Genomic DNA, 13,994 nt, shown 5'->3' with positions numbered 1-13,994 from the left:
TATAGCCTCAGTTTTTAAATTCTATCAACTACTTTAAGAGCAGAACTTTAAGGCATTTTATTTAATTGAAATGTTTTAGCTCTGTACAGGAGGAACAAAAACTTGAATTCAAGTACAATGAAAAAATGTACATATTTCATTCAAAAAAGCTAAAATTCATGATTTTGCATTCAGTTTACATTTCTTACAAGTATCAGTAATAATTACATGATAAAAACAGCACCGTATAGACATTGACCACACATCTGCGAGGGAGGGATACACACACACACACACCCAGTTTGTTTTTCTGTCTGGCGGAAGGAAAGTATTCACACAAGCACCTGGCCACATTCATCCTGCACACATTTAAACTCAATCTCAAACAACTCATTCATCTCCCTTTCCACAGTGATATAGGTCTATCTTGTAAACATTGACAAAAACAGTTTGTCATTTTCATGTAGCCATCCTATGAACAATACGTTTAAAAAAGTTATCAAACTCTTAAAAAAAATGTTTGAACTGTGGAGAGCTGGATATGTGAAGTCAAGCATCTTGAGTGTATCCCAGTCCAAGAAAAAAACTTCAGACCCATCTTGCTGAGTGGTCAGTCCATCTGTCAGTCAAAGCCATGTATGTCCTGATTTGTCCCGACACTTGGTCACGTCACCATGGACCAGCTCCATCTGGGCGCACAGGTTGAATTGCATCATAGAGTCTTCCTCTTATTGTCTCCTCCCTGGCTTTGAGTGACATCTGGACAGACAGAACAGACATGGTGAACAACTCACAAATAACAAAAAAACAATAACATTGAAAGACCAAACAGACACAACGACTACCGCAGAGATGGAACGACGGCTACAATGACTACGTACAGAGAGGGACAGGCATGCAAGAAGCAGAAAGGAGGGTAGGGACAGACGTAAGAAATGACATTTCCCCAACACAGGAAGGACACCAGACAATTTGGGAAACAAAACGGCAAGAGTAGGAAGAGAGAGCAAATGGGTCAGTCCCAGAAGGAGGGAGGGAGGGTCGCATTTTACCTGAAAAAGCGAGCTGCAAGTGAGGAGGCAGAGCAACCTGTGACCCTGACTGGAGGCTCTTATACAGATCTGAGGAGACAGGACAGGTGGCAACGAGGAAGGGATAGACACAAAGGAGTAAGACACATAAGTGGAGGTAAAGGAAATTAATGAAGTTCGGTTCGGTTTACACAAGGAAAGGACATGGGGATAGAGGGTGGGGGTGGCAGGACAGGACAGGAAAGGAGGGAAAAGAGCAGAGGGAGGAAAAGAAAGTGAGAAAGGGACAGAGAAGGGAAGAGGACACCGTTTTGGGGGTGGCGGAAAAGAAGATGGATGAGGACATGAGCAGAGGCCAAATGAGCCAAAGTACACGGAAGAATCAATTGACAGGCAGAATTTCATTATGAAAAGAATGCAGAAAAAAACAATATCACAGGAAATGAGGGGAGAGAAGCAGAGAGGAGGATGGGAGAACGTCAAACAACGAGGAGAAAAATCACATCCAGCCTCCATCCAGACAAACATACATATATAGCATGGTGATAGTAAACAAATGGATCAACCACGTAGAACACAAAAACAAGCTATACAAGCTGCTATTCACAGACACAGAGTCTAACTAATGTGACAAAAAGATTGGATCATCAGGAGATATTGGTTCACCCACTGACCATTTCAGTGGTTGTTGTGTTTCAAGTGTAATATAATGCTTCTTTATCAGTCTGTTAATCAGACAGTTAATAACCCGATAATGTGTATATTTGGTAGCCAAGCTAAATTCGGTAGAGGAAAATTTTAGAACAGGTTTGGGAAATGTTTTTAAACCTACAGTATATCAAGGAGAATGGAGGTTTAAAAGGGAAGTAGCTTGTTGTATGTACAAAGCCATATTATATATGTAATACATACTGCTGTCTTTTAGTTTTGGAAAAAATAGCAGATCTAAAAGCTCACATTGCATAGCCTTGTGAGCTTACAGATCTGCTATTTTCGCCAAAGAGATTTGGTGTTTAAGAGTGAAAAAAGGGGGGCGCCAAGTACAGAGCCCTGGATGACCCCGGTCAATGAAGTATACAGGGATTAAGTGGTTACGTTTGGAATGCTATTCGGTGACTGCTCATAAGTCCGACATCCCACTACTCCGACTACGTGGCTTCCGCGTGCGGTTAGGGATAGCGTTAGTAATGTCGGAACAATGACATGTCGGAACAATGACATGTAACCTGCTATTCCTATGCAATGTATAATAATCATATCAAATATTATTAGAAGCAACACTTAAAAGTCTGATATTCAGTAATGTGGCATGGATCCATGATCCATATTGTGTATTACTCACTCTGGGTCAGGGTGGAGAATGCTACATTGCTACTGGCTGCAGAGACACTGGCCCCACTACTGGACCCTGTGGTACCCAGCTGGGGCAGGCTTAACAGCGAAGGGAACTGGAAGGGCAGGGAGACAGGCACCAGGCCTCCCAGCATCCCAAACCCCAGAGGAAGGGATGCAGTGGAACTGAGGAGACCCCCGGCAGCGCCTGCTGTGGAGACCTGAGGAACAGCAGGAGAGGAGGACAAAAGTGTAAAATACAAGATGGCCAACAGAAGTGGCTTGAAGCTGAGAGTCACAAGATGACTAGGCTGCACTAGCCTTCCTGCTTTCGTGTATAGAGGGGCGGGTTTAAAATCAGCGCGGTGAGAATGCGCCTGATCCCATTGGTTCACCGATCTGTCCGTCAGCCCCCGCCCCGTCAACACAACATTACGAGCGACGCCCACTGCACTCTGGTTGGTTGGGGAAATGAAACACTTCCTATACCGGGTACACCGACGCGCTGGTCCAGGCTTTTATTTTTTAGCAAAACTAAACAATAAAAGCCTGGAGATCGAGGCTACAAGATGACAAGTTACTGCTTGTAATGCTGTTTATTTAAACCTTTAATTTATTTATAAATGCATACTTCAAGCACCTTAAAGGTGCTTAATCAAGATGTTTTGCACACCTCAGCAATAGTAAAAAAAAAAGAAGCTATTATAAGCACAGAGCATGTTATTACAAGAGCACAAAATCACAATTAATCTTCATTGCCTATTATGACCTATTCCGCTCTCCAACTTTAGCCAATTTTAAAACAAGCTATAAAACCTTCTTTCCTGCATTTTAACTAGTTTTATTCTTGTATTACATTGAATTGATATCTGAAGTATGTTGTATTATTGCTGTAGTTTGTTTTACTGTTAACTGGGAAGCACATTGAGATGCATTTTGTACATGTGCTCTATAAATACAAATGTATTGATTGACTGTTCATATCATTGCTGTCAGGCAGAAACCTTGTATCTTCATATTTCAACTTTAGTTTTTTACTAGTAAATTAATGAACTGCTTCATCATATGACAGTGTCGCACAAAAGTAGCGAAAATAGCAAATATATTTTTTATATTTTATATTTTCCTATGACATGCCCAAAATTGGGATGCCAGGTTTAAAGTGATTAGGTCTGTCTAGTATTTTACTAATTACAAGTATTAAGAGCTTGTGACTAAATAATAACTACATTGAATCCATAGGAAGTTAGGAACAAAGGTTATTTTTTCCATTTCTTGAAAGGTAACAGCTTGGACAGGTTTCCACAGACAGTGATGATATTCAAACATATCTACGGACATCCACCACCCAGAGAATAAACATCATGCGTGTTTCAATTCCCAACAACACAAACCTGCGTTAACTGAGAAGAGACGGACTGCGAAGAGACAGACGCGATTGGCTTAACCCCCTGAGTAGTCCCGCCCCCTGCCCGTTGACGCTGGCCCAGGTTGGTCTGGCCGGCGACGGTGGGGGAGGGGCTGGATCCTGAATGTTTGCTGTTGGATGAGGTGTTAGTAAGGCTGGTGCTGGTGGCGTTACTGCTGGGGGGCTTTTGTCCCACCTGGCCCAGCTTGGCCACTACGCCCTGGGCACCTGAGAACGGCAGGCGGAGGAAGCCTGCAGGGATTTTGGGGGTGTATTGGTGCAAGGTGGTGGTTATCTGAGACCTGGGGAGGGGGGAGATGGCGGGGGAGCTGGGGGTGGAGTTTGGAGGGCGGTGGGTGAGTTTGATGATTGGTGGCGTGCTAGCGGATTTGGTGAGCGTAGCCTGCATGGGTGTGATGAAGTTGGACTGCTGCTGCTGGGACAGGGCGGGAGAGGAAAGAGGGGAGGGCTTGTTGTGAGGGGGGAGTGGCAGACGAGGGCTCTGGGGGGTTTTGGGGGTTAGGTGAGAGGGCGACGGAGCAGTGTGCGGTCGGGATGGAGAGGGCGATGCCATGATAAGAGCATCACTGCTGTTGGCTTTAGTGTTATTGCTGCCTTTGAGGAGGCCCGAGAGGCCAGCGGGGACCCCCGCTTTGGACCCCGGGGGTACGAGGGGGGAGGCGGTTGGGGGCGGGCGAGGTTTGGGCTGGGAGGGTGAGCCGGGTGTGCCGGCTTTAACGGCGGTCACCACGCCGGGTCTCTGAGCATTGAACGGCGAGTGTCTGTGAGCTACGCCCTTCACGACGCTCATCCCCGCCACGAGGGGCGAGGAGGGAACGGACGGCGGCCGCGAGAGAGAGTTGGACGAAGGAGAGGAAGAGGTAGAGACGTAGTGAGGTGTGGTAGAGCCCGGCGTGCTGACGGAGCCCTTCTTGTGCTGCTGGAGGAGTGGTGATGAGTGGAGGGACGAGGGGGCGGGGGCCTTGGGTCCGTCCGGGGATGGGGGGCTGTCCCCGTGAGCCAGTCCCTTGGCTGCGTTGCTGAGGATGGCCAGAGCCTGAGAAATGGAGTCCAGGGAGGGAGGGTCCTCATCCAGGGAGTCCACACAGATGGGCTCAGAGGGGGACTGGGGCGGTCGCCTGGCAACCTGGCCTGCAGGGGACAGGGTGGCACCCACTGAGGTCCTCTGCTGAACCCAGCCGCTCTCCTGGGGTCAAACAGTACATAGGAACCACAGTTAGTGGAAAGACTAGATCAACAAACAGTGACTGCATGTTTCAGCAACTTCAATTTAAAATAGTTTAAGACCATTTTTATTAGGATGAACTATAAGACCCAATATATCATTGATGAACAACAACACATGAATGGAAAATGAGACTGAATTACGCGTCTGTGTGGAATTTGAACTAGTGATTCAATTTACCAAGACAACAGATTATTTACAGAGAGATGAGACTTATGAGACTTTAAGAGATATAATTGAACTGAACTGTCTTTAACTAGAATTTCTATATATATATTTAGGACCTGCAGGCATCCTTCTAAGCCACCACAACACATGACACGAAAGTCCCAATGGAAATGTGAATCATCAGCAGAAAATGTGTCACCTTGGGTTTGAGTCCTTTTGGAGTACTGGGGATCATCTTCTTCTTTGCTCTGGAGTGGAAGGACGACACGAGTATGAAAGAGATCAGGTTAATCAACCTTAATTTAATAACTTTAGTTTTACATTTGTACTTTGAGATTCTTCCTTGATTTTCATAATATAGTTAAACTATATCTACTCCATTTAAATTATTCCCCTGTATATTATTTTTGTTTTGTTCCGTTTTGCTATTAGTGCATTGAACATAGGAAATTTTGTTGCAACCACCTTTATAATAAAGGAATTTAATGGAATGGAATAATGACTCACGTGTTGCCTGTGAGGTGACCGTGAGCCATGATACTCTCTTTGAACAGCATTCTGGGGAGAAAGAATCAACACGTCTCAACCACTCCAATAAATATACAGGAAAGTGTCTCAATCAGCTCACTGCATGCAGGGACACATTAACCACTTTCAACATTGGCGTCACTATTTTGAGCATGTCATTATAGGCACAGAAAAAGAAAAGGTTCAATAGCGAAAATCTAAGATCTACAAGCTCACAACCAGTCGCAATGGGACACATTGTGAGCTTGTAGATCTGCTACTGTATTTCCGCTATTCGTCATACAAACTATAGAGCTCAAGTGGTTAACAACTTAAGAGAAGAGTTTCATGGGGTGTGCTGGAAGTTGACCAGAGAGCATAAATGCAACGTCCCCGGTTCGATTCCGTGTGGAGGAGGAGTGTGTTGATTGACCTTCCTCTTCTCTGGTTTGAGTTTCTGTTGGATTTAATTATTTTTTGCTTGTGCAGTGCACTTTTCAATGCACCATGCCCACTGCTGAAGATGGTGGAGGAATTGAAATTCCTTCTGCCTCCCTCAATTCATGACTTTCCTCCAAGTTGCATAAAACTGTCGTTGATTAAAGCAAATAATAACATTCTGCATTCTAAATCTATCTCCATGGAAAAGGGACTCTTATTTTAGATCTGCTTCGATATCTGCTACTAATTGTTGCTACTATTTTGACCATGCACATTATGTATATTTGACATAGTGTCCTGTTATCTGACTTTGTGTTTATTTCTGTATTCTTATGACCATTCTTGAAACTACAAAACGCTGGCACTCCTTTAATCTCACCAACTCCTTTACACCCGTAAACGTGTGATGTGACAACTTGGCACTTGTCTGCTCCACTAAGGATTACCGTGTCAAGTGTATGACACCTCAAGCTAATATGCAACAATTGTATTTTACTCTTTTTTTATATTGGATATCTGTGTACAATATCTGTATACAATGACTGCTTCTGTGAAAATGCAATAAACAAAGGTTAAAAAACAACAAGGGTTGCCGTGCAAATACAGGCCATAGCAGAAAACATTTTATGGTGGCTCACATACAATAGATAGATAGGGCTGGCCCGAGGCACTTTACTGCATGTCATCCCCTCTCTCTCTCACGCCTTACTTTGTCCTATCTGAATACAGCATATAATGCCCAAAATAAATCTTTAAAAAAAGGGGAAAAAAGCACATTACATAAGCGATATTATAAATTCTGCTGACACATACAAGAGTACACGCAAGCCTGCACCCACCCACACAATCTTACCTGGCCTGCATCCAGCCTTTGGGCCAGAGTGGTTTGACTTCCGTCTCCATGAAGGCTTTGAGGTAGTCTTCTAGTGACAGTGAGCTCTGGCCTTCCAGCTCATAACAGCCTAGTTTCACACGCACCAAGTTACATAGCAATGACCTGCCAAAAACACAAGCATAAAGAGTGAGAACACAAATGCACTGTGACACAAACAGCTGATCATGATGCAACTATGGCACACACACAAACCTACACACATGTGCAACTGACCTGAGTTTGTCATCCCAGATGAACTTTTTTCGAGGCCCCATCACCCTTTTCCCTGGCTTCTCCTCATCTTCCTCTTCTGAACCATTCTTCTCTCCCTCCTCAGACTGCTGCCTGTCAACACACACACACACACACACAGTTGATCTCACGCCTAAAGTGTGTGTGTGTGTGTGTGTGTGTGTGTGTGTGTGTGTGTGTGTGTGTGTGTGTGTGTGTGTGTGTGTGTGTGTGTGTGTGTGTGTGCGTGTGTGCGTGTGTGTCCAGAGCTAATCTCACAAACCACTAGACCAATCAGTGATAAATATCTTGTGCACAGAATTACCACCACCTGTCACATATGTCTTCTACTTTAAAAAAGTATATTTAGCTTTAATCTTATAATGGAAGTACTGAAACTTTGCCCACATTTTTAGTCATATGTCAAATATGCCATAGACGACTGACATCATAGATGATTAACATCACAGGCTGACCACATGGAGTCAACATTTTTTTTTAAATCATGAAGGGGCTCTAATTAGCCACTTAAGCCCCTTAATACTTTGTTGTATATGACAAATAACGGAAGTAGCTGATCTACAGGCTCTAGGTTGTAGATCAGCTTTTTTCAAAATTTTTGATGTTAATTTAACAAGCCCAAAATATGAATGACAGGTTGAAAGTGGTTAACCACTCAAAACCCTATACTTAGTTGACCGTATTCCCATCGGCCCTATACTTCAATGACCAGATTCCCCTGAGGTACACTAAATGTCGTCTGTGAAAATAGCCAATCTACTAACGCACAACACTTGTAGAGCTTGTAGATCTGCTACTTTCACCAAATGTACACCTCAGAAGTGAGGTGCTGGAGCTGAAGTGGTTTAAATGCCAGCAGGGATGAGGAAGTGGTCTTACTTTGCCACCTTGGCGATACAGTCCATGTTGTATCTGGCGATCTGCTCTGGCATCACACTGCACACGGCCAACTTCAGTTTCAGCAGAGGAGTACGCAGGCGGTCGTCCTGGGAGACAGGAAGAGGGTGAGCACAGTCCCCAAATATAAAAAGAAAATAACTTAGCACATACGCATACTCCCACCTACAGGCCTATGTATAGACAGAGCTAGAGCACCTTGTTCACAACCACAGATATGACCTCCACCAAAGAAGATGGATGGGGGTTATGTTTTTTGCCCCATCCTTTTTGTTTGTTTTGTGTGTTTTTCTGAAATGCGTAACTTTTGGGTCGGAATGATAAAAGGATGGGGTCATCGAGGGCAAGGGCAAAATTATATGATTATAAGATATGCGATATATGATAACGCATATCTTAAATGGAAATGGCATATCTTGACGAGTTTTAAGAACTATTCAGGCTTACACTTTATTGAGAGGAATGTTCTAGAAGAGAATAATTTGCTGCATAACTCTAAAGTTGCGTAACTGAAATAGTTTTCAGAGAAATGTTTCCTTATCAAACAGGTCAAACTATAATTGATGGAAGCCTAAATGGCTGAACAACATTAGTTCTAAACTGTCAGCTATGTTGGCTAAAAACGTCCATGTACGCACACACACCTGGATGTTGAGGCTTAACTTCTTAAGGCGTTTGAGGAGAGCCTCCTTATTGCAGGGCACGAAGGCCTCGAGGTGAGAGTACACAACAGCACGCACGACTGCTGGCTGCTCCTGGACCTGCAGCTCAATACTGAAACACAGATACACACACCCACACATATATAGAGAGCCAGGACACTTGGTGATGCGGGACGCTTAGTATGGTGATTTTAGAATTTTAGAACATCTATAATATGACACTGTGTTTTGATGGTTTTGATCCATAAGGGCAGACTTGGGTAAGGAGACTCACTCCAGTAGGATGTTGTTCATGTCCAGCGTGAAGAACTTCTTCCTGCCCTCTTCATCAAACTGACGGGAAGCCTGTCACAGGGGACAACCATTAGGAAGACCCAGAGAAAATGAGCGTCCGTTTCAAAACTAAACTGGAACAGGCCGTTAACAGACTCTGCATCTACACTACAAGCTTTAAAAAACGAATAGACATGAGTCCCTTACCGCCCGCAGGTCCTCAATGCGTTTGGTGAGCGGGGCCGGCAGGCCGCTGGGCAGGGGAGGAGGGGACAGCACGCCGCCCTGTGACACCCTGCCTGCCGTTAGTTTATGCTGCCCTCCTGCCAGGCCGTTTTCGCCCTGCGCCGGGCTGGAGGACTGAGGGGAGTCCAGCATGCCGAAGTCCAGGTCTCCCATCATGTCCTGCAGCATGTCGTTGTTGTTGTTGGCCGAGCCCATCAGCCAGTCCATGGCCGGGTCCGAGGTCAGGTCAGTCATGTTGAATTCGTTGCCGGCGGCACCGGCCGTCTTGGGGTGGGCGTTGAGGAGAGTGCTGTTGTTGGTGTTGGGCACTTTAGGGTTGGGCCGTGGCAGAATGGTGGCAGCGGGGGTGGCCGGGATCTTCTTGCGGATCTCCGCCTTCTCCCGAGTGAAGCGACGCAACATGTTTGCCAGGTGGATGGAGTCTTTCATCAGCTTCTTCCTCTTCTTCTTCTCTGGCCTGTGGACGTTTAGCATCATCCCTCTGCAGGATAGAAAGATGGAGAGGATGGCGAACATTCAGAGAAGTCTGAAGTGCCCGACTGACTGGGAAATTATGACAGCTCCAGAGGAGCTGACGAGAAATTAAAACTTACCCTTGCTTGGGCATTCTGTTTTTCCTGGGTTTCTTGTCTTCCATGTTAACGCCATCTGGCTTTTTCTTACGCTTCTTAATTACCGGTACCCGTTCTTCACCGTCTTTCACCTTCTACAGACAGAAGCATAACATAACAGTTGATTTATTTCAGTCTTATACACCAGGTTGTTCCAGCCAAGCATTTTGATTTGTCAAAATAGCCTTTCCAGCCTTGCTCAAATCATGAAAAATCAAACCTCAGCTGTGTTTAAATGAAATAAGCCTCATCACTGTAAATATTACTAAAAGATTGATACAAATATTAACACATTTAACACTCATCATCTGTCCAGCTAACATTACAATGCTTTGCTAGGCTATTGGAAACTTTGATGTGTAAGGAATTACTTTACAACCTCACTAGATTTCACAATTAAATGTGTGATATGTTTCGATTTAGTTGAAAAATGTAAAAAACGAGATGGGGTTAATAATGACGTGGCTTCCCTGTGAATTTATGATTATTGATGTCAGCCTTGCCGGAATATGGAGGGACGATGGATCTGTGATTATCAATTCACAAAATGTGAAAACATATTCACACGCAAAAGATGTATATTGACAAAATATGAAAAACAAATGGGTATTAGCAGTGAGCCCAAGAAATGTGGTGCTGATTGACAGGCACAAGGATACACATTTTGGGGGAAATAAATACAGTACTTACAGACACTCTTCTAGATGGCTCACTCCTTAGGCACCATGCCGTAAAAACAACATTGTAACCATTCTATAATTATAATATTACAGCGAGGGTGTTTACTGTTATTAATGCCACTCTCAAGATGCAAAAGGAAAGCAAGTACGTCATTCCATCATTGCTTAAAAGAAAACTAGTGGCTCTATCGTCTCTGTAGTGCAGAGATGTTCATCTGTATCTCTCCCGTGCGTTCAGGCAGTAAGAACCCACCTTGAAGTGGTTTCCCTCCATGCTGAAGTCGTCTCCCTCGGAGTCAGAGGCTGGTCTGAACTGCAGGGTGCCTGTGTTGATGTAGAAGCCTCCGTGTTTGGTGGTGAGAGACGCCGGCACCAGCTCGTCATACTGAAGACACAAGAACAAAAACTTATCAGAGGTGTACAGACCTTATTTTTGTTCTGTTCTTCAGTACACCTGGCTATAAAAAGGAGACGGGTGCATAGAAGAGGAACCTGGAAGTGCTTGAAATATACGAAGAGACTCCCACACGCTGACTATACTTGCAAATCAAACAAAAGAATTACATTGAGGTGCGTTGCCAGATGATGGATTAAGCGCCAAAGAGCAACGTTCCTAGTTAAATTCCAGCTAAAGACATGCATATCCATCGATCCCCCTCTTTTCCCTATCAGCTTCCTGTCTCTCTACTCTCTTATCTAAATAAAATAAAATCTATAAATAATATAAAAAGAATTACATTGCAACATTTGACATTCTTCATGCAACCCACATTTTGAAATAATCTTTAAAAAAATGTTTTAATTGCATTTTTTTTAACAACCACTACAGTACTTCCATTAAGATCAAGGTCACAATAAAAAGAAAAATGAAATGTTTTTTATTTTAGTGACTATCGAGGTGGAAAACTGATATTGGGTGATCAGAAGAAGGGATTCGACAACATTATAAGATCCAAGGGACTACGCTCAAGCCCTGGCACTAATTATGAATCATTTGCTGAATGAAGCCACCAACTATGACATTCATATTGATGATAAAGAAGTAAGTGTAGGTCAAAGGTGAACTCACAGCCTCTGAGTTATCAATGAATGGATCGGTCTCATCGTAGCCGAAACCAATGTCAATGAGATCCTGCATTCTGTCCTTTTTCTTCTTCTTTGGAACACCGCCCTGTAATCAAGAGTACCAACACAATGATCAAACACCTGCTGCCTGAGAGTATCTCTTACAAGAATTCATTAACATTAGGGATGGGAACTTATAAGATTTTATTGATACCAATGCCTAGGGACTAGGCTAGGGGCCCTATCTTGCCTTACCCCTTATGCCTAAACTTTTTTGGATTTTTTTACTATTTTGAAAAACATTTTAAAATATTGAAAATAGACGATCTACTTAGACACGTTGTGAACTTTTAGATTGGCTATTTGAACTTACTATTTTAAAATGTTTTTTTCTAAATAAGATAGGCGTGCAAGATAGGGCCCTAGGTGTCTGACACACATTTGCACATCCTCCTATTGCATCCTGGATAACAAATACATTGCTCTCAGATACCATGCAAAGGGGTAAGTGCTACACAATCTGTGTATAAAGGTTCTTTAACTGCATTGTGTTGCCCAACAGATAGTGACACTTACATATTTGTTTTCAAATTTCTTGGCTAGAGCTTCCACCTCTCGCCTCTCCCTGTCGTCATCGGCAAAGGGATCGCTGGGGTCCAGGGCAGGTGTCAGGCCTTTGGGGACAGTGGATACTGGGGGTGGGGGGTTTACCTGTGGTAGACAGGGCCAGTGGAGAGAGCTACTGTAAGACCATCACCAGAGAGGAACTTGCACACTTTAATGATAGCACAGCACGTCAGAGCTTCCCATTCTGTGCAACTTGGTTTTCTAACTTGAAACCTTTTACTTGAGCAATGACTATTGACTACGGCTCTCATTGCTGTTGCTGCTACAACACCTAATTCCCCCACAGGGATCAATAAAGGTCTATCCATCTATAATCTAACTAGGAGAACCCCTGTTCTTTCTTTCTTTCACAGGGACGCTACTGTCTATCCCTGACGTTTCTACACATCATGTCTAAAATGACCTTTTCCGGAGTTGCCTAATAAATAATGAATAAACAAAACTGGTGTGAAAACAAATGCATTTGACTGTGACATCTATGCTATATATACACACAGACAGCAAAGCTGGCCCTGAGGTGGCATCAGGCCCGTCCTGTTCTCATCTATCCATCTCTAACCTGAGGAGTGGGTGGATGGACGAGCTCGCTGTAGTTGAACTCTGCGGACCCCCGTTCACTGGGCTCGGTCAACGAGAGGTTCAAACGCACGGTGGGTTTAGTCTCCTCCGGTTCCCCCGCGGCGTCACCTCCACCGAACGGACCTCCTGCTCCACCTCCTCCTCCAGCTGAACCCCCTGCTGCTGCCGTTGCACCTCCTCCTTCACCTCCTCCTCCTCCATCTTTCTCAAAACAAGTGATCTCGGCCTCATCTTCACGGCGGCGTTTCTTGACGTTAGACTCCGATGATGGTGTCGGCGAGGAGGAGGTGATGAAGGACGAGATGGTGACGAACGGTACTTTCCTCGGCTCTGCCATCGATTGATGCTGAGGTTGCGGAGGAGCTGCTGTTGCTCTCCGTCCGGCGCGGGACACTGACCGGCCTGACCGCTGCTTTGCCGACGGTCTGTGGTGGAACTCGGATTAGGGAGATGATGGTCGACCAGCTACAGCTATAGCTACGTGCTCGGCTAGCTTAGCTCCGTCAGAACATGGGCTGCATGCAGCGATTGAACAACACAATGACTTTTTTAATCACCGCTCCGCCGTGTTTAATCCATCTATTATAGCCTCCCTTGGTGCTTCCCCGATTAACCGACGAGGGATCCGAGTGGCAGTGAAATCCAGTTTGGGATGTGTCCATGAAAGAGTTGGCTAAGCTACCCACAAGGAGCTATCCGTAGTAGCCATCTTGATTCATTATTATCATTATTCAGAAACAGGGGCGTGGTGTGTGAAAAGAAAGCGGAAACGGAGGAGACAGAGAGGAGGTCTTCGGCCAATCGTGGGGTTGGAACGCCCCTCGGGACCACGCCCCCTACACAGACAAGCGCGAATGTGGAAAGGCGATTGTTCTCCAACACGCGGGATGTTTTGACGCCCCCCCCCCCCTCCACCATGCCCCCCCCTCCTCCACCATGCCCCCCCCTCCTCCACCATACCCCCCCTCTCCACCATACCCCCCCCCCCCTCCACCATGCCCCCCCCTCCTCCACCATGCCCCCCCCTCCTCCACCATGCCCCCCCCTCCTCCACCATACCCCCCCTCCACCATACCCCCCCCCTCTCCACCATGCCCCCCATAGACATAAGAAGGT

The 13,994-nt window shown here is 45.1% G+C and overlaps 1 protein-coding gene across 3 annotated transcripts; it reads right to left on the bottom strand.

Moving 5' to 3' along the window:
* Positions 1-159: 159 nt before the first annotated feature.
* On the bottom strand, positions 160-13,777 carry ubn2b (ubinuclein 2b). Of its 3 annotated transcripts, XM_080446590.1 has the most exons (17): positions 12,859-13,777; positions 12,249-12,383; positions 11,677-11,778; positions 10,861-10,992; positions 9,910-10,022; positions 9,278-9,797; positions 9,072-9,142; positions 8,780-8,909; positions 8,118-8,224; positions 7,221-7,331; positions 6,966-7,109; positions 5,672-5,722; positions 5,364-5,412; positions 3,737-4,957; positions 2,353-2,563; positions 1,032-1,100; positions 160-738 (listed from the first exon to the last, which is right to left on the bottom strand). In XM_080446590.1, exons 1-17 carry the CDS (start codon positions 13,213-13,215, stop codon positions 692-694), a joined length of 3,570 nt encoding a protein of 1,189 aa, XP_080302716.1. In that variant the 5' UTR covers positions 13,216-13,777; the 3' UTR covers positions 160-691. The 3 variants fall into 3 exon arrangements, with proteins under 3 accessions (XP_080302716.1, XP_080302717.1, XP_080302715.1); XM_080446591.1 differs by lacking the exon at positions 1,032-1,100; XM_080446589.1 differs by lacking the exon at positions 160-738 and having other exon boundaries at positions 767-1,100.
* Between the last annotated feature and the right edge of the window lie 217 nt (positions 13,778-13,994).

Source organism: Gymnoscopelus braueri (assembly GCF_963280865.1).
Source record: "Gymnoscopelus braueri genome assembly, chromosome: 13".
NCBI classification, from domain to species: Eukaryota; Metazoa; Chordata; class Actinopteri; order Myctophiformes; family Myctophidae; genus Gymnoscopelus; species Gymnoscopelus braueri.
The sequence above is the reverse complement of the archived record's forward strand: the minus strand, read 5'-3'. Positions and strand labels throughout refer to the sequence as shown.